Source organism: Ahaetulla prasina, chromosome 1 (genome assembly GCF_028640845.1).
Source record: "Ahaetulla prasina isolate Xishuangbanna chromosome 1, ASM2864084v1, whole genome shotgun sequence".
NCBI classification, from domain to species: Eukaryota; Metazoa; Chordata; class Lepidosauria; order Squamata; family Colubridae; genus Ahaetulla; species Ahaetulla prasina.
In genome coordinates this window covers 233,547,426-233,572,414 of record NC_080539.1, presented here as the reverse complement: position 1 = coordinate 233,572,414, position 24,989 = coordinate 233,547,426, and the positions used below count along the sequence as shown (strand labels likewise).

The 24,989-nt window shown below is 39.3% G+C and overlaps 1 protein-coding gene and 1 long non-coding RNA gene across 4 annotated transcripts in view; one reads left to right on the top strand and one right to left on the bottom strand.

Annotated features, from left to right (window-relative positions):
* Positions 1-5,021, bottom strand: part of GTDC1 (glycosyltransferase like domain containing 1) — a 283,243-nt gene extending 278,222 nt beyond the window's left edge. The window contains exon 1 of one of the 3 annotated variants that reach the window (XM_058193541.1): positions 3,764-5,021. Coding sequence is in view for 1 of the 3 variants with exons in the window: in XM_058193524.1 (XP_058049507.1) it covers positions 2,127-2,145 (19 nt within the window). In the remaining 2 variants the exon portion in view is untranslated. Of the gene's footprint in view, positions 1-2,126; positions 2,277-3,763 lie in introns of those variants that run through there. The other 2 variants (XM_058193532.1, XM_058193524.1) reach the window with 2 other exon arrangements.
* LOC131203406 (uncharacterized) overlaps positions 3,220-24,989 on the top strand; it is a 62,046-nt gene continuing 40,276 nt past the window's right edge. Inside the window, exon 1 of the long non-coding RNA XR_009156368.1 lies at positions 3,220-3,330. This is a non-coding gene — a long non-coding RNA (uncharacterized LOC131203406). The remainder of the gene's footprint in view (positions 3,331-24,989) is intronic.

Here is a 24,989-nt window from a genome sequence, read left to right as displayed (position 1 = left end):
CAGCATAGAAACTTTCAAAAGCCACCCTTCTTCCTTCAAAGAAAGTGCATACATTTACACCTCAAGTATTTCCCTCCAGTCTGCTATTCCTATTGTCACAGTGTTATGTGCTAACAGATCTGCACACACTTGCCAAATATCACTCACTAGATACTGAAACACCCCCACAATATGGATCCATTTTAAGAGGGGTGTTGTTTTTTTTTTCATTTAGTGTCGGTCTCCTATCCATAAGACTGTACGTACATATTCAAATGCAAAAAGACCATACGTATATACTCAAATGCAAAAATCTCAGATTTTTATAATTAATTCTTGTTTATACAGCAAGATAACTTTGTAATACACATTACGAACAATAGCTATAAACAACATAAATAAAAGTTCTACTTTACAAATATTTATATAAATATTAAATAAATATTAAATAAACCTTAATGTGTATTGGTAATATAATTGTCATGACTTAACCATGGTTTGGGCAGGTCTATAGTTCTCTTTATGCCTAGCTGCTCCATCATATCACATAATGTTCCTGAACATCAGCAGAAAACTTTGCTAGCTTCAAGTCTCTTCGTCATCATTTCCTAAAATAATCAAGCTGAATTTCACATCAATCCAGGCATTAATAAGTAGTGTATGTGTTAAGATTTAGAGGAAAAAAATTAAAGACACCAATCAGAGTATGTTTTCCATAATGAGCTTTAAGGCCAAAGCCATATAACTACTGCATTTACAATATATGATTTAAGATTGATAATTAGCCTTAATTTCATAAAACATAACATAGTATATTTATAATGTGCTGTTTCCCCACATCTTTTTTTTTTGTTGCTTTTTTTAGAGAAGTCAATCTATAGATGAAAAATCATTAATTCCCAAGCTGGAATAATATTCAGACTTTCTTCCATAGGAAAAAATAAAACCCTACACAGTTTCAAGTATAAATAAGGCTTTATTCATACAAATTTCCAAAGAAATAGTATAGCTGCAGCTATCATACTTGAGCTGCACCAATCCAAAAAACTGAGCCAGTTTGGCCTAGTGGTTAAGGTACCAGGCTAGAAAGCAGGAGACTATGAATTTGAGTCTTGTCTTAGCCATGAAAGCCAGCTGGTGATTTTGGGTCAGTCACTCTCTTTTAACTCAATCCACCTCAAAGGATTGTTGTTGTTGTGAAAGCAGGAGGAAGATGTGATAGATATGTTCACTACCTTGAGTTGTTTGTAGAAGTAATAAAGGTGGAATACAAGTAAATAAAACAGCAGCAAGAATACAAAAGACTCTTTTCCTTTATATCTAGTTGTTCCAGAGTTTTGCAGGCCAAATATGGTAGCCTTAAGTTCAGACTGAACTTAACTGCACATTTCAAGCAGTTTTCCAGGAATGCATTGATGGGCAAATGTTGCAATGCTATTTCTGTCTACACTTATTAGGATAATACTACAATCTATTTCCTTTCAGTTTCCCAGCCTCTTTGAAATCTCCCTTTAAGGATCATTTCTTTCATGTCTTAAGATGTATTACAGAAGGGCAGTTCCTACCTTTATTTCAAAATAATGTGCACAATTATCAGTAATCTTGAAAGAACAGGCCTGAATGCTTTGTATTTTTAAACAAATATATATATATATAGTGACAAATATATCTATCTCTCCCTTCACAAATATTAAAATGGGAGGCAACGTATGAATTCCTGAATCAGAAATGACTGAACTGAGAATTGAAACATCATAACGGATAATTTTATTATGTTAACTTTTAATCTTCTACTTTACAATTTGTCTTCATTGGCTTTATTGCACTGTTAAAACACGTACCGAGTTGCAAATCAGCAAAACATTTCACGATTGGCAAAAAGCTGAATTTGTTTAACTCTCCTACTAAAACACATTACAGTCTGCCATTTAAAAAGTCATTTATGTAAGGGCACATCACTAGTCTACTACTCTGAGCAGCTATGCAAAGAGACGGTTGGATCATACCTCACCCTAAACTATAATGTGAACTTTGATTTTGACTTGAGGTTGTTTCAGTAAACCCACTGTGGCTTATTCAACAAACCAGGGATCAGCAAGTATAGATTACATAGCAACTCCAACCTTGATAAGGCTTTTACACTGTACCTTTTTTATGGATGGCCATATCACCATATCACCACTTTCTGAATAAGCAGTTTCTCTCATGATGGCCACGGTCTTCCCATACCCTCTACATTTCCACCCTGCATTCAGGCCATAAAAGTTAAAGACTCCTGCCCTGCTTCCACAAATGGAGAAATTATCTCTGGCAGCGCTAAAATAAGTGATGATTCCACATAACTTAGAAAGCCACAAAACGTAATGGGGCTGATCAGAAAAGCAGATTTAAGAGTGCTTCGAAGAGTAACCTCTCTTGTAGCAGCTCAGCATGTGCAACCATCCAGGCCAATCCTGTTCATCTGCTCATTCAGCTTTCTCCAGCCTGGGACCCCTCCCACATAAGACTACAATTCCCATCAATTCCAATGATGGGCACTGTCATCCAATAATTCCAAAGGGCACCACTTTAAGAAAGGCTGGCCTTAGCATCTTCAAATACTGGAGGCTGGTGTCGAATCCTCTAACTGGAGATTTATTTATTCTTACATTTCTACAGATGCCACAGAATAAGCTGAGCCCTTCTGCACCTAGAGTAAGAGGGTCTGCTACTGTATGGTTCAGCGTTAATTTCCCTTGCCCGGTTAGTGTAGGAAAGGGAGATTTTTACTGAACAGCCAGAGTCACCTTCGGTAGGAAAACAGCGGGTCTATGCTGCCTTTTAAAAGATTAAAAGAGTACTATTCAGAGTACCAAGGACCCCTCGTTAAAAAAAAAAATGCCCGGCGTGGATCGTTTCCGCAGCGCTTTGGTTTCCAAACGAGCCGCTTAAATTCGCATCCTCTCTCCTGCGCAGGGCAACTAAGGACAGGCCCTCTGCACTCGAGCAGGAGAACTCTTTCTAATGAAGGGGAATGTTTGTAGCTCAGGCTTCAGATGAGAAGTCCCGGGCGCTCTCTTGAGCTTGGTGGTTTTCTTGCAGACATGCACTGACGTTTACCTAGTTTGGGTAACAAAACGTCTGCAAGAAAACCACCAAGCTCGAAAGAGCACCCGGGACCCCTTGTAACACTCTCTCACACACACACTCACACACACAGCACCGCTTTGCCTGGACCGCGGCGCTATGCTGGAGAACACCTGAACGCCGAGTCAAGCCCCACTTAAGAGAAAGTCAGAATGGGCGAAAGGAAAAAAGGAGAGGCTTGCTAAGAAGCGGCCTGGGCCGCCATGCCAGAAGCCGCTGGGCCGGGTAAGAAAATGAAACCGTAAAGGTTGAGTAGTTTGCAAGCTTGGCAGATGACTACTCCCTCCCCCATCCCCAAAAAATAAACACACCCGTCCCGCAAGTGTATATTCTCTTTCTTTCACACGCAGGCGCGCTCGGCGACCGCTCTTGGGCCAGAACTCAAGCAGCCTCCGCTTCCTTGCAAAGGAACCGCGCTTCGTTGCAGCTCGCTCTCCCTCCCTCCTTCCCTCCCACTCGTCGGGCCTCTTCTTCTGGAGAGAGAGGCGGCCGGGCTGTCTAGCTAGCCTAGCCCGTAGGCCCTCCGCCTTCCTCTCCTCTTCCGACCTGCGGCGCCGAGCTGGCAAGCGCGCACCGAACGCTTTCCCCCCCTCCCTTCCCGCCCCACTTGGCTCTCGCGCGGCCCAGGCTCCTTACCCCACCCAGAGGGGAAACTCACCTCCTCCTTGTTGGTCCCTCCTGGAGGCCGGCAGGAGCAAAGCGCTGCCTTCCCGGCTCCTCCCTCTCGCTCTCCGCCCCGACGCGGAAGGAAGAGCCCGGCGCGGCGGCTTCGTTTCTCCTTCTGCCTCTTGTGCGCGTTGCGGTTCTTCGGGGCTTCCTTCGCCTGCCCCGTTCCCGGTTCATCCCCCCCCCGCTTTCTTCTCTCTCTCTCTCTCTCTCTCTCCCTCCTATCCCAAAGATTGGAAAAAAGAGGTGCCTGGTGTCCCCAAGTCTTCCGACGGCTGGGCTTACTCAGTAGTCAGCGTTGCCTTCCACAGAGTATTTTTATTTTGGGCGGAGGGCGGGGGCGAGCTAATGCCTTTGGAAAAGACGTCGCGCCCCTCCGACCGAACGGCAATTTTTAAAGCCGCGATCCCGTTTTCCCCGGGCTCAAATTTCTCAGCTGCGGAGCTGAGAAATTGAAGCTGGAATTGACACAGTTTGGAATTATTGTGAAATAACTTGGTATTAATGAAATGAAGAGGGAGGAGGAGGAGGGAGAGAAAGAGAAAAAAACCTTTTGCTAAAGGATTCAGAAGAGAAAACACGATGAGTAGTAACTAATCGGTTCCTGGAATAGGAATGTTGACATCTTAGAAGCATTCTTCCTGTAGTCTTGAGGACTAATGTATGGTAGTAATACTAGTAATATTAAACTAGGTTTTGTGATAGGCTGATTGACTGCATGGTTATATGAGCACCAGTATTGTGGACAACATAGCAAGGCTTATTTCAAGCACAAGTGAAGAAAAATGTATAGAAAATCATGAGGAAAGGTAGGGTCACGATCGATGCCTAACTTTCCTGAATATCTAGATTACCTTTTCAGTATTAGTTTCCAAAAGTCTTAATTTGCACTCACAATTTTGATATTTCGATTGAGGGTTCATAGCAGTGGTGCAACTTACTGTAGGGTTTTACATAAATGAGAGTGGTATATTCATGTTTTAATAATTTCCCTTTGAGCTTTGGTATCAAGAGAGAGCTGACTCCAAATTAGTTAAAATCTCATTAAAACTCTGACCAGGTACTGAAAAGTTGCCATAACCTTCCACACGAGTTTTGCTCAGAAACAAACCTTGTCTTAGGCCTTATCCACAGCCCTCTTTGTTTAGGTCTGTCTTATTAAATAAATAAGTATGCATCCATGTGTTTCTCTTAAGTTTAAAATTAGCTTTAGATAAAATGGAATTTAGCACACACAAACTATTAATGGGGTCAAATTATCACAACAATGAGATTGGTAATAAATGTAGTTAAGAGTCCTCCTCCCAATAAACCTGACAATCAAAAATCTATTTTAAAAACTGAAGTAAATACAGATTGCCGATTTCTAACAACGCAAGCGGCTTTTATCTGTAAAGATGTTAGTTTTGATATATTAGAATAAGAATTCTTTAGTCATTATTTCAGTGTCTTTTTTATAGAATGTATAAAGTTGCAAGAAATTGTGTGCACTCTATGTGGGAAGAAAAGGAGCTGTTAGATGAAAGACAGCCTTATCAGCGTAGTAATAAACTGCTAAATTGGACAATGAGCATGAAGAATCAGTGAATTGTGTGTATCTCCAGAGCTTTATATTGTCTCCAGTACCAATTTGTCATTTAAAATCATGCTGCCAACCATTACCATTTTACTCTGAATATCAGTAGTGTAACTGGGCAAGGCATTGAAGGCTGCTCAGTTAAGTTGAGAAACCCCTTGTGACCCACAAGTTTCCTGTCTCTGCAATAAGAGATGAATCAGCCTATAAAGAGTTCAGATCAATACAACTAACTGAAGGAACATGAATTGCTTGCCACGGCTAACGGAGGTAGCCACCTTCCCTTTACTGTACTGGTGGTGTTTCATCAGTTACATTTTTCAAGGCACTTGCAAGCACAATCAATCAGTGCTCTGGTGAGGCATGCAATAAATGCAGCTGCTAAGTGGGCTTTTTCTCAGGGCTACCATTTTTAAAATTGGGCAGCTATAACTTCTATGCTTAGATATTATCCCAAACTATTCCTGTCTGCTGCTGTAGCAACAAAAAAGGTTGTTTACCAACCGTTGGATTGCCTGCTACAATTCTTGTCTCCAGAAAGCACATCTGAATATAGACAGTATATCCTAAAGTTTGGGAAATTTAGCCTTGAAAATGTCACGAGGCCTGTGACATATGCTCAAAGGGCCACAAGTCTTTCTGGCAGCATTATGAATGACCTAGCCATTGCCAAATTCTTCATTTTTGGAAGGTCTGTGCCTGTTCTCTCTAGCAGCTCAGTCCACATAGATCTCCAGTGTTTCCTGTTTACTTCGCATGAAGTGGGCTATAGTGTGTGAAAGCATGATATACCACAATCAATGTATTAGTCTATTTGGTGTCACAAAGCCCTTTGTGGATGACAGAAAACTGTTCTAATGAGTAATACGCCTTAAAGAAGCAGTTGTGTTTAATCAAAAATAGAATATTCATGGTGACATTTCTGTTTTGTTATTTCATTAAAGTCATTCAGAACTATTTGGGAACTGCTGTTTTTCGCAATATATTTAGGATTATGCCTTTCTTAATGTGTTAGATATGGTTTACTTCCTATTTGTAAAAAATAAAGGCAGGTTATAAATAAATAAAAATAAAGTAAATAATGTATTGTTTTGGCTGTTTTACACTTAAGAATATCCTTTACATAACTGCATTTCGACTGAAAAATATAATATGGCCCTAAATACCAGTAAAGTTGTTAATCTCTTTTATGAGAAATGTTCATACTTTTCTTCCTCATTCAAAGCACCTCCTGCTTTATTTTGAGAGACCTAATAGCTGCAACTCCCAGGAAAATTCAACTTTGGACATTTAAGAGGGAACTGTTTGTGGCCATCAGTGTCTCTTGAGGTACCATGAATGAAATACCATTTTTTTTCTAATTGGCCATCAGGCTGAAAACAGATATTGTAACATTTTCTTTAGAATATTTTTCTACTTCTGTTAATTTGCATACCAATGAAATAAAAAGGCACTTCCTGCCAGTAATTAGCTGGACTCCTGAATTTAAAGAAAGCAAAGGGCTACAACATGAGGGTGAAGAGAGATGGTACCAAGGAAGCTGCAGAAAGCAGCCACTCCTCTTGCACTCAGAAAATACTTTGGGTTTTGAATTTTAAGCTGGCAACACTTTCATTTTATGTGACAAGAATTAGCTATTTTCCTGGTCTAACAAGTATTCCCTTAATGAGTGCTTTCAGTATTTTTGTCACAGCAAAACCGGATCTGTTCTAAATCCAGCTAGGCTGCTCTGGAGATGGACAATGGTTCTCTCCTAAATTGCAAAAATTTAGGCATTCATGAATTTCATAGCCTAATGGACCCCTATTCCAGCCAGAAGAAGGCAGCCAAAACTTGAGGTTCTCTAGATAAGTTCACATATCTAGAGTATGAAGGACTTGATTTATACCTTGGAATCATAGTTGACTCAGAATGAAATTCAATTAAAGCATTTGTGATATTTTTCCAAGAAACATGCATCTATGAGGGGGGGAAATCATTCTGGGTCACTGGATTTCATAATGATGTCTGGGTCAGGTATAAGGGCATGAGACTCTTGGTAAGCTCTCCAGGGTCACCCGTTAGTGAGATGGGTGGCAACCAATTTAATAAATAAAATAGCAATAGCACTTAGACTTTTATACCGCTCCATAGTATGGTACAGCATTCTCTGAACAGTTTACAATGTCAGCATATTGCCCCCAACCATCTGGCTCCTCATTTTACCGTCCTCGGAAGGGTGGAAGGCTGAGTCAATCTTGAGCCCTTTCAGGGTCGAACTGCAGGCTGTGGGCAGAGTTAGCCTGCAATACTGCATTCTAACTCCTCTGCCACCACACAAAGTGCTTATAATTTATAATAATAAATAAAAATCCATTTAGGATAACAGTGGGCAGCATTACAAGGTTTGGAGGTTGTCATTCAGCTCCTTTGCCTTTCAGAAACTTGCAAGAGACTGCCTAGAGAAAAGATAACATCACTGGTTTGACAGCAGGTTTGTTTCCTAAGTTTTTTCCTCCCTTTTTTCAGGAAGAGGGATGTGGAGGATGTGAGCAAGACATTCCCTTTCCATTTTTACTCCTGCATTGCGTACAACCTGACAATGACCTCAGATTGCTCTATCTGTCCCAGTTTTCTGCTCTAGTTGAAGTATTCTGCCCAATTTATTAAAAAGAGCTCTGGAATGTATAGCTGTATAAATCAGCCAAGAAAAGGCTATATGCTTCAACTTGATTCTCTTTGCTTAGCTGTATGCTTCAACTTGATTCTCTTTGCATGTGTAGGCCAGGGAGGTGTGGGAGCAAATTTTGTTAGATATCCACCTTCTCCTTGAAGCCCATGGACCTTGGTTTTGCTTGACAAGTTCTACTGATTGTGACTTTTGTTCTAGTTTTAAATTCCTGAAACCAGCTAAATAGCCTCGATATTTGGTGGATTGAGAGTGTTATGGATGGGAAACAGTTGACACACACACACACACACACCATTAAACTGAAAATACAAAACTATTTTGACCAAAAACATATAGTATTTAAAGGGTATTATAGATCAGGGTACTTTGGGGAAGGGAGGTGTTGAATGGGACAATTCCAAGAAGTCTTGTGTTCCCTTTTCATCCCTAATTTTGGAAGGAAGATAAAACAAACCAAAAGTTAACCATTTTTCACTAAGATAGGGTAGCACAATTTTGAGCTGCTTGATGGACATGTGACTTTCATGGCTTATTCACTCTTCCGCTAATACAAAAAAATATATAATTTCTTCTCAATCATAATTCATCATGAAATATATGAAAGATTTCAAATGTATAATAATACTCATTGAGATTTCCAAAAGCAATAATGTTTTGGAAACTTTTCTTAAAAGATGGAGTAAGAGCACTGCTGGGTAATGGTAGGGTTAAGGTTAGGGTTGCAATTCCTATGTTCATTACACAGTCAATTTTAATAAACTTATATTATGAAGGATGACTGTCTTATATAACTAACTGCATTGTAAGTAGAATTAAGGTTACAGCTAAATTATTTTATAGCACATGTGGGGAAGGAATTTAAGAAGCTCAGAATCTCATAGAAGTACTTCCTGTTCCTTCAAATTTTTAATGACAATTATGAAGATTATTTCATATTTTTATAGCATGTTAGGCACATGAAAATGCTTATAGTCTGTGGAATAGTGAAGGTTCGAAAAAGTAGTTGATCTTTTAACATTGAAGATTTCCAATTCACAATTTTGCACTGATGCATTGAAAGAATAATACATCCCAGCACAGTAAAATCTCAATTTAATGGACACATGTGGGGGAGGGGGAGGGGGAGGAGTGCCTATTAAAATAAAAAGACTATTAAATGGCAAATGTGATTTTTTTTCAGCCCCTCAAAAATGGAAAAAAAACATCATTACTGAATTACAACTTAACTCATATCTTCAGTACGTTTCATTGAGAAAATCAACTTTATTAACCTCATGAATAGGTTTGAAAAAAGTGTCTAATTTTAACTGAATCTTGTAAATATCTAGCTTCTGTTTGATTATCTGCTGAATGACATGTAAGTAGTGTAATAACACTGAGGTTCACTGAGGCAGGTCCTCATTCGTGCCCCTTTTATCCCCCATACCATACCTAATCTCATTCTCCACCATGATTGGACAGAAAGGATCACCTTCATCCTTCTCTGACCAGTGAAAAATAATTGATGGGTTTATGACAGTTTCCTTTATGGTTCCATGGAACCATAAAGACACTGATTTCAGATCCATGTCCACACACACCCATGTTATAAAGCAGCGCCCCCCCCCCCAGTCATTTGCAAACATGGAATTTTTTACTATTCAGGTTTCAGGAAAGTTGAAGATTGCTGACATCTACTTTTAAGATTTTATAATATACTGCACCCTCTTGTCTCTTTTTTTTATCGGATTCATCCTCCGGTGTAATTATCATTTAATCCAAAATATCTTCCTATACAGCCTTTCAGTTGCCAAAATTACTATTTGGTCCATGGGCTGCATGGTGAGTATTACATATTCTTTTTCTTACCAAACGTGTACTCAAGCTTTCTTTGTTCTGTGGTTGGTTTTTTCCTGGTGGATGAGCAGGAGCACTCCCAAGAGTTAGGATATTATGATCAGCTCAGTTTGATATCTTCTGACTTTTGGCATACTGGAGAACCAGCCTTGTAAAAGTGTTGATGTACACCACCTCTTCTGTGAATTAGAATACGTAACTGGCAGTTGATGTGTGATGCCTTTTGACATTCTTGGACAATGCGACTTGCCAACTATGACTATATTAATCTTTGCAACCCATCAGCACAAAGTAAAGTTGAGATCATCTCCATGCCAATCTTTTGCCCTGTTCTTGCTGTTTCATGCTCAAATGTCTGAGTTCTCTTGGGAACTGAGTGTCAGAAGAAGCCAGTCTTGTTGGCACTGTAAATTTGTGACAGTATGAGACATTCATCATTGATTAGTTTCTGTAGGCTTCCCGAATGGTTCTCTCTTCTTTGGCACATTGAAAGCTTTGTTGAAGGTTCATTTGTCAGCAGTTCCATGGTATTTACACAATTGCCAACACCATTCATCACTGGCTTTGAAACTTAACGTTCAAGAGGTTAGCTATTGTATTAACTTATCATAGCTCTGCTCTATATACATAACACCACAAGAACACCGTCAAAGATACTACTTTATTACTACAACATCATGTTTTTGCACCCTTTTGTTTTCTTGTCCCAACTTCAGCAATTTTAGTGGTAGCATTTTGTTTTGTAATATCTGGCATGGTGCACTAGGCAATCCCAATTCTAATTTTTCAGCCAAGTCAAATTTTGACTTTACATTCAGATTTATTCCTTTCCTGGTCCCCTTTGAAGCTTTAATATAGTATTTATATATACAAATACCCCAAATCAAAAAAGTTATCACTTTTTTGTAAAAGATGCAGACATTGCCACTGTATGAAACATTAATGCACAGAAGACTTAATCCTTTGAGGATGTACAGAAGTTGCTGCTACTACTAAGACATTCAATAATGTCCTTTGGGAGTGAATTCCAAATTCTGATTGTATTCATTGTATTCAGAATTTTTTTGAATATGAGTTCATAACATTGAAGTTTTATAACATTGTGTGCTTTAGACCATGAAAAATATTTTGTTATTGTTGCATTAAACCTAATTCCAGTTTTACTCCTTCCCCAGCGTACAAGATTAAATAAGACTTTTCAGCTTTTCATTTCCAACCATTTGTAACGTGTTATATCTGTCAGCTATCTTACTTCTGAAAGTGTTGTGCAGAGGTTTAAAAATATTTATGCAATCTCATGCATGCTATGAGGGCTGACATAAGCACTGTTACACACAAAGAAGGGTGGGGGGACCTTGCTTTATTGCAGTATTACAAATACTGCCTTCCTGCGCCATTTAAAATTTTCCTTACAACTTTGTTGGTAGTGATGATTTATTTATTGTACTTAAGAACTGCCCATCTCTCTCACAGAAGGACTCTTGGCATGAACTTGGCATGCAGACGGTAAGCAGCAAATCAAGCAGTGTTTAAATGTGATGTCAGTTTCCCCAACTTGTGCCCTGCTCATATACTGGAAGTACAGTTCACCAAATCCCCAAGCAGCATTTCAACCATACTAGTTTCCATTTGAATTTGTTTCTTTTCTTTAAAGTTGGATTTGGGACAATTACTTTATTACGGAATATCTCACACTGCCCACGCCCTTTCAAAAGGCAACAAAGCTGAACCATTTTTATAACACATAGACCAATCCATACATAGTTTATTAAATAGGTAGGTGATTAACTTCATGGTCACTGATAGCCAACTATGATTGTTCCTCTATTTTAATCAAACTAATTTGTTAATTTTTTGCCATTTATTTATGTATTGGTGCCTTTGAGTCTATGTTGACTCCTGGAGACAGCAGTTGTTATAAGTGGTTTTCCACTGCCTGCTTCGTAGGGTTGAGAGAGAGTGTCTGGCCCAAGTTCACCCAGTTGGCTCCATGCCAACAGTGGGAGTGGAACTCACAGTATACCTGTTTCTAGCTTGTTGCCTTAATTTCTACACTTGATTGCTTGTCCTGTGCAAATAATAATGTCAAACCAATTAAAAGGACAGTTCTTTGTTTCCAGTGTTTACATCTGGTTTCTGGCAAAAAAAAATGTCCATTGTAGACAATGGATTTGCTTAATGACTGCCATAGAAAAGGTCATAAAATCAATTCATTCCATCCAACTTTCCATCACTTTTTTGATTTGACTATTTTTGATGAAGGGTCCAAGCAAAGGTGAGATGGAGGAGGAAAATAGGGCAATGAAAGGTTAGTATTGATTTGTAATGTTTAATATACATACACTGTAAGCCGCCCTGAGTCTTCGGAGAAGGGCGGGATATAAATGTAAAAAATAAAAATAAAAAAAAATATTGGTACATTTTATTTTGGTGTTCATTGAGATTTTTGGGTCTAAACTACTCCTAAAAACATCTTTGCAAGACTATGCTATCCTGCGGTAGGCTTTATGGAGAGATTGTGTATAGCAACTGCACACTCATCATCATCTAATTGAAGTTATGAACATTTTGAAATTTGGTTTTATTTCCATGAGATAGATTACAGATCTGTCCTAGAGGATCTCTGGCATTTTAATTTATTCTTTTCAAAATGGTGATAAAATGTTGTTCAAATTTACAAGAAATTTGAGGCTCCCCTTGCATATCTCATTGAACTATAAAGTAACAAAAAACTTTTTCTCAGAGTATGTTATATGAGGCCTGTCTGTGTGGTTAAGTTAGAGACTGAGGCATAATCACAATTAACCAGGGCTAAATACATTTGCAAACCTAGCAAGATTTTTTAAAATCTAGAAAATATTCATTCTTGAGTTTTAATATCCAAACTCAACACTGTGAAACTCTTCCATCATGTCAGTCCATTCACACAAACCATTTTGTAGAGATATTTATAGAGAACTAAGTATACTTCCCGTTACCTCTGCTCCTGCTAACCCTGGAAACAGAGGTGGTATTCAGCAGGTTCTGACCAGTTCTGGAGAACCGTTAGCAGAAATTTTGAGTAGTTCAGAGAACCAGTAAATACCATCTCTGACTGGCCCCACCCCCATCTAGTTTCTGCCTCCCGAGTCCCAGCTAATCAGGAGGAAATGTGGATTTTGCAGTAATCTTCCCCTGGAATGGGGTGGGAATGGAGATTTTGCAGTATCCTTCCCCTGCCACACCCACCAAACCACGCCCACCAAGCCACACCATGCCCACCAAGCCATGCCCACAACCAGTAGATTTGAATTTCGCCACTGCTCCAGTCCCCTAATTATCTTTGTTGCTCTTCTTTGCAGTCTCAACATCTTTTTTTTACATTGTGGCAACAAAAGTTGGATGATTTTGTGATGAATATGTGGCCTTGGCTTCCTTCCAGGCAGTCAAACTCCTATAGATAACTATTCTTATGCACTGAGATTATACTTATTTTAATAAAACTGTCCAATAACTCTGATCAACTAAAGCTATATCCGTGATTATAATAAAAATGACTGTTTTCATCCAAGTTGTGCAATTGCGATAAAGCCCACTTCTGCACTCTGGGTGTCATTTTGGGTCTTATAATCAAATTATTTGGCAAGTCAGTGGGGCTGCAATTCCAGAAACTTTCTTCTTGTAAGTTCCACCTCAGATGATCACATGATTTGGCCTAGGTTTCCCCAAAAATGTGTGTGTGTGTGTGTGTGTGTGTGTGTGTATGCGCGCATTTGAAGATTTTATAAAGTCATATTTTTCTAAGTATGAATTTTCCTTTCCAAGTTATGTATGCGTATATCTTTTTGGTCAGCTTGCCAGAAGCCTTTTCAAGACTTTGTTGCAGACTGCCACGTTAAAAAAAAAAAAAAAAGATGTAAAATATGAGGAGAGGAAACATGGATCAGAAACCATGTAAATGCTTGGAGAGCCAGCTTTAGGGAGGGTAGGGGAAAGAAAGGAAATGCAAAAATAAACAGAGTGAGGGCCATAAGGAATTGGAGTCATAAATAGAACTTAAACCGTACAAGTGAACCACAAAAACTGTTTCCATCCCATCACAGGAGCCTTCCCTTTCAAGGTTACAAGAAACCTTGATCATTTTGGGGGGAAAAAAAGAGAGAGAGAGAGAGAGAATGTCTTCAATTGTGGTAAGCTTTAAAGCAATGATGCCAGAGAGGATCACCATTATTCCAACAGTCAGAAAAAACAGCTGCTCTTTTATTTAAACCCGACGCATTTTGAGAAAATGTATCATTTTATAGATTGTCAGGAAATTGACAATCCATAAAAAGACTAATTTTAGAAAATCTAGTTCCACGGAAGGCAATCATTTTTGGAGCTGTTGGGTACAATTATAGTAGAAGGGTATCAAGATAAGTACTGTATGAAGGAATAGAAGCAGAATCTGCAAAACTTCAGTGAATGAAGTCTGTTAGTAATACCAACACTAATGTGGTTTGTCTGAGCAGAACAAGGGTTATACATGTAGTCCTCCACTTACGCCCACAGCTGAGCCCAAAATTTTGTCGCTAAGCAAGACAATTGTTAAGTGAATTTTGCCTCATTTTGCAACCTTTCTCGCCACAGTTGTTAAGTGAATCACTGCTGTTATTAAGTTAGTAACATGGTTGTTAAGTGAATCTGGCTTCTCCACTGACCTTGCTTGTCAGAAGGTCACAAAAGAAGATCACATGATCCTGGGACATTGCAACCGTCATAAATACATGCCAGTTTCCAAGCCGCTGCATTTTGATCACATGACCACAGGGATGCTGCAGTGGTCGTAAGTCACTTTCTTCAGTGCCGTTGTAACTTTGAATGGTCACTAAATGAATGGTTGTAAGTTGAGGACTCCCTGCATCTACGTTGAGGCCTGTCTGATTTTCTTTGCTCCTACCTATCTATTATTCTTGGAATAACATTTAACTGAGTAGGAATCAAAAGCCTGATGTTGCTGTATGAACAACCATCGTTTTCAAACTAGTTATACTCCACCTCGAGTTTTATAATCAGTTCTGCCCCATGTTTGAAAAAGGACTCAAAAGAAATTTGAGCCGAGACTGGCTGTGAGAGTGACGATGAATTAAGTCCCACGAATATAGTTTGAAGGAGTTGGAATGTGTAGCCTTGAGAAGAATAGATTGCACAGAAATGATAGCGCTCTTCAAATATCTGTCACTGAAGTATGCAGCACATGGTATAATAAATTTAAGTTACAGAAAGTTGGAGGGGCGGGGGTTGCTTCCTGGCAATTAGACCATTTTCAACAAGAAATCAGTTATCCAGTATTTCTCTTCACTGGAGTTGTTCAAGGAGATGACTATATTGCAGTTTGTCCGAGATGCTTTATTTTAGATTTTTTAGATTTAGAGGTTGAATTGACCACCTTTCAATTCTTCTCATTTCTGCATTGCCCTCAGAATTTCTAGACTCATGGGTTCTTCTTCCCATGGGTGGCTGCTCCTTTCTTCCCCTCCATTTTTTTTCCTTTTATATCTTCAAGGAAAATCTGAATTTCTTGGACCAGTGGTGGATTTCAAAAAATTGTATTACCAGTTCTGTGGGCATGGCTTGGTGGGCATGGCGTGGCTTGGTGGGCATGGCAGGGGAAGAATACTGTAAAATCTCCATTCCCTCCCACTCCAGGGGAAGGTTACTGCAAAATCCCCATTTCCTCCCGATCAGCTGGGACTCGGGAGGCAGAGAATAGATGGGGGCGGGGCCAGTCAGAGGTGGTATTTAGCGGTTCACCAAACTACTCAAAATTTTCATTTCTCCAGAACTGGTCAGAACCTGCTGAATACCACCTCTGTACTTGGACCAAACTTTGGCGGTGCTCTGTTATCCTGCCCTTGAGGCTTTAGAACTATTAATCTCAGTGTTGGTAACAAGAGGCAGTCCATGGATTATTTGTAAGAAGTGTAAGACACTCTTATAATGTCAAAAAAAAAAGGCAACACTAGGAGACAATTGAAGGGTCAGAAGACCAAATATGAAAATAATACCAGGACATGGTATAAAGGTCAAAAGCTAGGCAACCACGATATAAACATAATAACTAAATTCAGGCTAATTCAGGGATGAAATCCAGCAGGTTCTGACAGGTTCTGGAGAACAGGTAGTGGAAATTTTGAGTAGTTTGGAGAACCAGCAAATACTTCTTCTGACTAGTCCCAGAGTGGGGAATGGAGATTTTGCAATATCCTTCCCCCAGGAGTGGGGAGGGATTGTGGATTTTGCAATATCCTTCCCCTCCCATGCCCACCAAGCCATGCCCACAGAAGTAAAAAAAATGAATTTCACCACTGGGCTAACCATTAACATTGGTAGCTGGAAACAAAAGACTTTTAGATTCTTTTTTTTCAGAGCTACATCTAGCTCCAGCTATTGGTCATCAGGGACTGTACTCTTAAGCAAGGCTTTAATTCTTACTAAGACAGTTACTCCCAAGGAGAGGTGGGCTTTTCCACACATGACAGCCAATAAAGGAGAATATTTGTAGCTCAAGGTTGAAACGAGGGCTCCTTGTGCTCTCTGAGGTTGATGGTTTTCTTGCAGACGTTTCATTACCCAAACTAAGTAACATCATCAGTGCTAGGGTTCACACATGACAGCTCCCTGGCTTGGTCCTGAACTAGTTTATGAGGCTAAGCATATATTAGCCTCCTTTTTAAAACAGCTTTTGACCCTGTCATATTTATTAACTTCATATTTGGATTTGCCTTCCTACAATTTCTAGCTTGAATTCCTCTATGACCTCAGATATGAGACTTTGAGTCATGAGGACATTTGGTGCAGATCTGTTGATACCAAGGAAGCTAGATCTCCATAATTCCAGGAGAGATTTGAGATTGTTTTTTTTAATTGCTCCTCTAGGGCAGTGGTCCCAATCTTTTGGGCACCAGGGACCAGTTTCATGGATTGGAAGGGGTGTGGTTTTGTATGCTGCCTACATCCACGGTAGGGCTTTGCTTGTTTGCACAGCCTGATTGCTGGGATGCTGTGGACCACCACTGATACACAGACCAGGGGTTGAGGATCCCTGCTCTAGGATAGCTAAAATGTATGGTTTGTTTAAATCAGAGGTGTCAAACTCAAGGCCCATGGTCCAGATTCGGCCTGTGGGGTGCTTAGATCTGGCCCATAGGCTGCCTGGGAAACAGTGAAGGATCAGCCTATGGTGCCTCTGCCAGTGAAAATGGAATTCAGAAGGGCAGCATACAGCCCTCCTGAGCTCCGTTTTCCGCTGTGATGGCCTCCTGCAACCCTCTGCCAGTGAAAATGGAGCTCAGGAGGGATACGCGCGGCCCTTCCAAGCTCCATTTTCGCTGGCAGAGTGGTCAGGCCACCATAGATGCCGCCGACATGAGCGACGCTGAGCCGGCCACATCGACCCTGGCCACACCCACCCAGCCCCGTGAGGTCAAACACAACTCTGATGTGGCCCTCAGTGAAATTGAGCTTGACACTCCTGGCTTAAATGAAAACTTCTCCACTGTTGTGTCTTGCCCGCCCTCAGAGCAGCCGGGGCCTTCTTACCTGCTCCCGCACACTGAGGAATGTATGCCTCCCGGTCCCAGTCCTGGCTCCATGCCCACACAAACTGCAGAAGGAGAATCTCCCTGTCCCAGCCCTGACTCCATGCCCAGGCAAACGGAGCAGCTAGACCCCTCCCCCTCCTCCACAGCAGGTGAGCCTGAGGAGGGTTTATTACCAACAGCTGATTGGTGTGACCCTCGCATCAGAAGATTGGAGAGGCGGAGGCAACAGAGGGAAGGGAGGGGCAGGCCTTAATGAGTGCTGAGTCATGGAGCCACACCCCATGGCCTATATAAAGGATCTACTTTCTGGCAGTCTCTGAGTCAGGCAAAAGTCAAACTTATCTTGCTGAAGTCACTTACTGGTCTCCTGCCTGCTCTGAGGACTTTGCTAGGACTTTGGGCAGAGCTGCAGAGGCACGCCTGATTCGGATTTCCCGGACCCAGCCGTCAGCGGAGGAGTGGGACACGACATCCACAGGATGCATGATACCTGCATGGTAACCTTCTTGGTTACAGTGTTGAATTGTCCTCATTTCTGATTTATAACCAATAACCATTTTTCAGGTTCTAACAGTTCATTTGAACATTTTTTTTGGGGGGGGGTGTCCAAAAATTCCAGGAAATTCCCAAAGAACAGACATCTTGATATAGCCAAGTATGCTGAAATGAGTAGCTATATTAGCTGATTTTAAATTTTAAAAAGTTGCAGTCTGTCAAATACAGACTGCATATATGCATAGAGAAATACACATGAAATGTTGATACCACTTACTCAGAGTGATATTCAGAGGTCATGGTAAATGAAATACCTGGAGCACAGGAAATTAAATTCTACAGTTCAACAAATACAGTTTGTGGATAGATAGCTTCTAAGTTTTCCCACAGCACAATAAAAACAGTCAAGCAAATGTTAAGATGATTTGGGGTAACTAAACATTACCTCTGCAATTTGTCATTCTAGATAATTGGAATCAAATGGAAGGAAAGAGGAGATGGATAACAACAAAAATATCTACATAAATTTCCTTATATACCATTAAAGCTTTCTATCAAAACACTGCTGTAGATTTAGACTTGGTCCCAAGCCAGTTTATGAGGCTAAGCACATATTAGCTTCCTTTTAAAGACAAATTTTTCCCTGTCATATTTATTAACTTCATACAGGGATCATGTTTCCCTCTCCTTGCCATTAAAATAAGAAAGCTGAAATCTTACATTATGGTTTGATCTACTTGATCTCAAAATCCAGGCTTCTGTTATTTCTCACTCAAAAGAATATAAGCAGAAAGAAATGTATTTGCTGTGTTCAATCTACATCCCTCTAAAATGTATCACATCCCTAAGGGCTCATTTATTTGGTCTGTGTTTTACATTTTTGCCAAGCAGACTTGATGATAAAGTCCATTAATTTGGGATTCCCATAGCTTCACCTAATGATTCATCATCTTCTACATAGTGGAATTAAGATTTGATAGAAGTAGAATATGAATCAGAGAGGGTCAGCGCAATTCACTTTTCTATTCAGCTCTTCCTGAACTGGATTCATTGAAATGCATTTGAGACTACAAATCCTGAAATTGTGGTTGCTGTCTTAAGTACCCAAAGCAAAAATAGGAGGATGGTGAAGTCCAGTATTCCTTGACTTACAACCATTAATTTAGTGACCGTTTGAAATTACAGTTGCATTGAAAAAAGTGAGTTATGACTTTTTTCACACTTATCACCGTTGCAGCATCCCATGGTCACATGACCAAAATTTGGATGCTTGGCAACTGGCCTGTGTTTATGCCATTTGCAATGTCCTGGGATCATGTTTGATCCCTTTTTGCGACCTTCTGACAAGCAAAGTCAATGAGGAAGTCGGATTCGCTTAACAACCATGCTAGTAACTTAACAACTATAGTGATTCACTTAACAACTGTGGCAGGAAAGGTTGTAAAATGGAGCAACACTTTTGTAGCAACTGTCTTGCATAGCAATGGGAATTTAGGGGTCAATTGTGTCATAAGTTGAGGACTGTCTGTATTGTAGGTTTCTGCCACCTCGAGTTCTTTATAAAAATAATAAAGGCAGGATACAAAATAAATCAAATAAATATCAAGGGCTGCAATATTAAAAATACCTTCTCTGCCATTAAAAGTTAAAAATTAAAAGCTGGTTTGGAGTCCTCCATATTGAACTGATGACCCATGAAAGGCAATGACTTGTCCATTATATTCTTTGTTTCTTTATGCTCTACATGACTAGTAACAAGTGACAATAATTTAGCCATGGTGACAATAATTAAGCCACTTCCCATAGTATAAAATAATAGTACGATACCAGTAATACTAAGACCTCCTTTATAAATGGCTAAAATGTTCCAAAGTTAGATTTTCTCTCCAAAAACTTTTCAGATGGTAATTTAAACAACAGCAACAATATGACAGGAAGGGAATAAATTATTAGCTTTTCTCAAAGTCAGTTCAGTTTGGGTGGTCTTAAGCAGGTGGCCCGTTCCATCACTAGCCCCATGGCCTTCCCCACCCTGAAATATGTCATGTGCTACGCATTTGATTAGGGAGTGCATGGGTGAAAGGAGGGAGTGATCCCATTCTTTTTTTTTTTTTATTATTATTACTTTTTTTTACAACAAACAAACAAAAAAAAATACATTATTACACCCTTGTGCTATACATAAAAGGAAGATTTGGGTCTTCGGATATATCCTCATGATTGCCAAAATCCACGTTCTCGAGGTACAGGTACTGAAGCGTCCAATGTTCCAAGCGCAAAGTCCACAAATGGTTTCCAAGTCTTCCAGAAAATATCTTCTTTATACACACCACTTCTAATTTTAATATCACATGTCATTTTATCATTTAAAGCTAATTTCCACATTTCAGAATTCCACTCTTCTATTCTAAAAATCACATCTAGTTTCCAATATCTAGCTATTATAATTCTACCTATTATAATCATAATTCTAATCAATTCTTTTCATATTTTGTTAATTCTATTTCCTTAATTACCAACAATAATATAGTTTCCACTCTCAATGTTATTACTTTCCCCATCATTTCAAATATCATTTTCTCCAATTGTTGCCAAAACTTTTAACCTTATCACAATTATACCACATATGTTCATAAGTCCCCAATTCCATCTCACATCTCCAACATTTTTACTAATTTTTTATCCATTTGTGACAATCTTACTGGAGTCAAATACCATTTCCAAACAACTTTATAATTGTGCTCTTTAATCCTTATAGATAAAGTTCTCATAATTCTACTCTTCCAATTCACATTCCAATCTGACTCTGGTATTTCAATATTAAGATCTTTTTCCCAATTTGTCCTCATCACTCTTTGTAATTTTTCATCAGAATTTATAATCTTATAAACCCTACTAACGAGTCCCTTTAGCCCAATTTCATCTTTCATAATCCGAGATACTAAATATTCAAATTCAGTTTCACATCTATTTATCGAATAATTTTCCTTTAGTTTTTTTGTCCATTTTTCTATCTGTATTTTTTCAAACTAACTTAACCCTAATTTATAAGAAATTATTGAAAAATTAGGGAGTGATCCCATTCAAGGTACAAGATTCACTCCCACGAATCCTTGGGTTACAAATGGAATGGGTAGGCTCCATTACATTCGTAACTTGAGGACAACCTGTAATAGAAAAACAGATGGTGAAGGTGATAGATTTGGCAAAATTGACAGCCTTGATTAAAGAAAAGACTTTGACCAATTTTTTTTTTTTGGAAATCACTTGGATTTTTTGCAAGAAACTGAAAGAAATGAAATGTCAATTTTGGATCTGATGGTTAAGATGATATGGGATTATAGAAATAATATAGACAAATGTTAACCTTAGAGTAAGAGTTTGATGTATTTTTTTATTCATATCTGTACTAAAGAAAGTTGGAATTCATTTCTATTTTTTCTTTTTGCACTTCTATCTTCTCTCTTTCGTGGTCTATTCTCTTTCAATGCACTACCTGATTCTGTGGTTTCATCCCCAAACCCCCAAAATTTTAACCTAAGACTGTCTACTGTTGACCTCACCCCATTCCTAAGAGATCTGTAAGGGGCATGCATAAGAGCACCAGCATGACTACCATCTCTGACCTAATGTTCCCTTTATTTGTATTCATTTTATGTATTCAATTCATGCTTATACTTATATATATGTATTATCTAATGCATACTTGACAAAATAAATAAATAAAATAAATAAATTTCACTTAATTTTTTGTTTTTGAAAATATTTATTTAAAAAAAAAGAAGTGAGCATATATTTGACTCAAAGGTCACTGAATCAAATTGCTGAATCATGAGTGTCTATAGTGGTGGGAGGGGTATCTCCCCTCCCCTAAAATCTGCAAGATGGTGGAGCTTGGATTGCACTGCCTTCCTGCAGATTTTAACACTTTTCCCTTTGCATACATCTGCTTGGTGTTCCAGATTAATGAGTCAGATTAAGGTGCTGAATGAAATTCAGTTGTTTCTGAATGAATCTGGGAAACTTCTGTCCATGTGCAGATTTAATTTTTATTTGATTTTATTTTTTTGCTTACATCAATTTGAAATTAGGCCTGATTTAATTCTCCAATTGGGCCAGTCACTCTCAGCTCAACTCTACTCACAGGGTGGTGGTTGTGGGAAAAATTGAAGGAAGAAGGTATGTTTGCTGCCTTGAGCTGCTTGTGAAAATAATAAAGACAGAATATGAATGAATGAATGAATGAATGAATGAATGAATGAATGAATGAATGAATGAATGAATGTTTTTAAGTTTCTTTAAGACAAAAACCCTCCCAAGGTAGTTTTATGGAATTTTTAAAAAATCAAATAATTAGAAAGCAACAATTAATAAATTCCACATACCCCAAAAATAACAAAAAGTATCTTTCCCCAAAAACATTAGATCTCAGAATTGCTTGAGACTTGGGCATTCTGGATTGTGTGGCAAATGTTTTGTAAGAAACTCTCAGCCTCAGATTGTACAACAGGGATGACAATGGTCTACTTCATGCATGCCAGAAATACATCTTTCTACTCTGGAACCCTGCAGGAAAAAATTGGAGCTATCATAAAGTGATTTGCCCTGGTCAAGATTGCTTGATTTTATATGATACCCTTTTTCTGAGCAAATGCCAAATCTACCCTCTGGCCGCCAAAGATTGGATATGCCTTCCTGTATCTAGTTCTCTATTCTTGGCGTGGAAATTAATCTTTACTGTATGGCCTTGGGTTATGGAATATAAAATGGTCTTTCTTGGGCTATTTGTAAACTCTTTTGATCATCTCCTCTCATCAAGAACTGCTGCAGTCCCTGACTTTCAGCTCAGGAGTGAAGAACCTCTATCTTTCCAGATGTTACTAATTCTCAGCAAAATTCCTCTCTAAGACAAGCTGGCTGGGAAATGTAGTTCAGCAGCCCATAGAGGAACACAGGTTTCCTGCCCTCGCCTAGATACTTCTAAATGAAACTTTTACTGTGATATTAGCCTGCCTTGACCTTTTGAAACTTCCCAAGTTTTTCTATTGCTGCTTCTGTCTTTTTTCTTTCCCAGCCGCCTCCCACTCCCATTAAGAAAGTATCTATCTCCCTGCTTCCTGTTACTTTCAAGAAAAGACTGCTAACTATCCAGAACTAAAAGCAATTAAGGGGCCTTTCCATTTATTCTGATTATCTACCTATCTAACTCTGGAATTTGCATTTAACACTCAGACTACAGAAGGAGGCTGAGTGGTGGGGGGAGGGGGACATCTTTTTGAGGGCTTTTTTTTTCCCCTCTAAGAAGCAGCTATTTTTGGTTGTTTAAAGAAAAATTATCAAATTTATAGAATGGTAAAAGTGGCATTTCCACTACTGTATGAAACTCTCTCTACTACAGCTTCCTTTTTTGAACAACAGTCCAACTGTGACCAGTTTTCGTTGACATAATAGGATAAAGACCACACAAGACATGCTTTGTTTATAATAGATATCATGGCTATGGTTTTAAAAAGCTTCCAAATAATAAAGACTCTGCTAACATCAATCATGGGAATGGGTGGGAATACAGGTTGCTTCTGGATCCAATTAAGGATTATGGATCTAATTACGGATATGTGCCTTCACCTTCTATACCCAACATAGGGATTCAAGCTACATCAAAATTTAGGAAATCCATTTTTTGAAATGTAAAGGATTCCCTTTTCAGGAGAGATTTGGACTTCTTGGATTACAGCAGGTTAGACTTCAAATGCAGTTGTGTGCTTTAAACTTATGGGTGAGGCGTACTCCTACTCAAAGTCCAACCTTGAATATCATGGTGAAGCTACTTTCTGTGAAAGTGTGTAAGATTTCAGTCTGCAAGTCCCTCCCTTTTGGCTTTCTGCAGTAAAATGGCCTGATTTGATAGTCTCAATTCCCTGCTGACCTCATAGAAGTTTAGATCAGCTAGAGGCTGGGATGTCAACCGGAAGATTGGCATGACGGGTTTTGCCATTTGCTAGAGTTGTTGGCAATCTAGCAGTTCCAAAGCATGTAAATGCGAGTAGATAATTAGGTACCACTTCAGTGGAAAGATAACAGTGTTCCGTGTGCCTTGGCATATAGTCATGCTGGCCACGTGACCATGGAAGTGTCTTCGGACAATGCTGTTTCCTTTGGCTAAGAAATGGAGATGAGCACTATCCCTGAGAGTCAGAAATGACTGGACAGACCTTTTAGAGACCAAATAGAATGCGAATTTTAAAGCCCATGAGATTTCTCTGCAGGTGGTGGTGGTAATGTTGATAACATTCCTTCATTTATAGCAAAACACCAATCATGGCTGCACGGCATCTTGTGGGTGCAGATCAGTGAAACCATTTCCAATCCTATTATTAAGAAATGATAGGCTGTGCTCGCAGCTTCTTCGATTGGGAAGGCTGCTGCAACCAGCCGAAAAGCTTAGAAATCCAGTCCTGCTTGGCTTATCTCGTTCTGGTGGGTTGAAAGGGAGCCAGATAGAACTAACTGCCTTTCTTGTTGTCCTCTCTCAAGAGGACTCCAGCCAAGTTGATCATTCTCAACTGCCCCTTTAATAGGACCTGAACAGCCGAGGGGGATTTCCTGGCTGAGTCATCAAACTGCAGGCAAATGCTTTTGGTCTACATCCAAGCTGTTTTATGTGGAGGTGGGGGGAGGCATATTCAATGTCAGCACGGTGTAATTTGTTTTGGTGGCAGCTCCCTGCATTCACCTAGCTGAATAATAGGCTCTGTACCTAGTGGGTTTTTAAAAATTAAATTACTCTCCCATTTTTTTCTTGCTTGTGCTAATTGTTCTTCTTCAACCACCTCCACCCTCTTCGAAAACACTTGCCAACTGGGCTTGCATCAAAGGTACACAAAACAAACCAGTGGAGAATTTACACATTTCCAGGGCTGTTATTGTTAGCCAACTACAGAATAATACAAGTACCAGGTTTCTTACAATACTGCTTTCCTTGCTCCTGAGATTTTCCCCCAATGTAATTATTGTGGAGGTAGAAGACAGCGGAGGAAAAAAACATTAAAGAGATTGTTAGTCTCTTTTTCCTACCAAA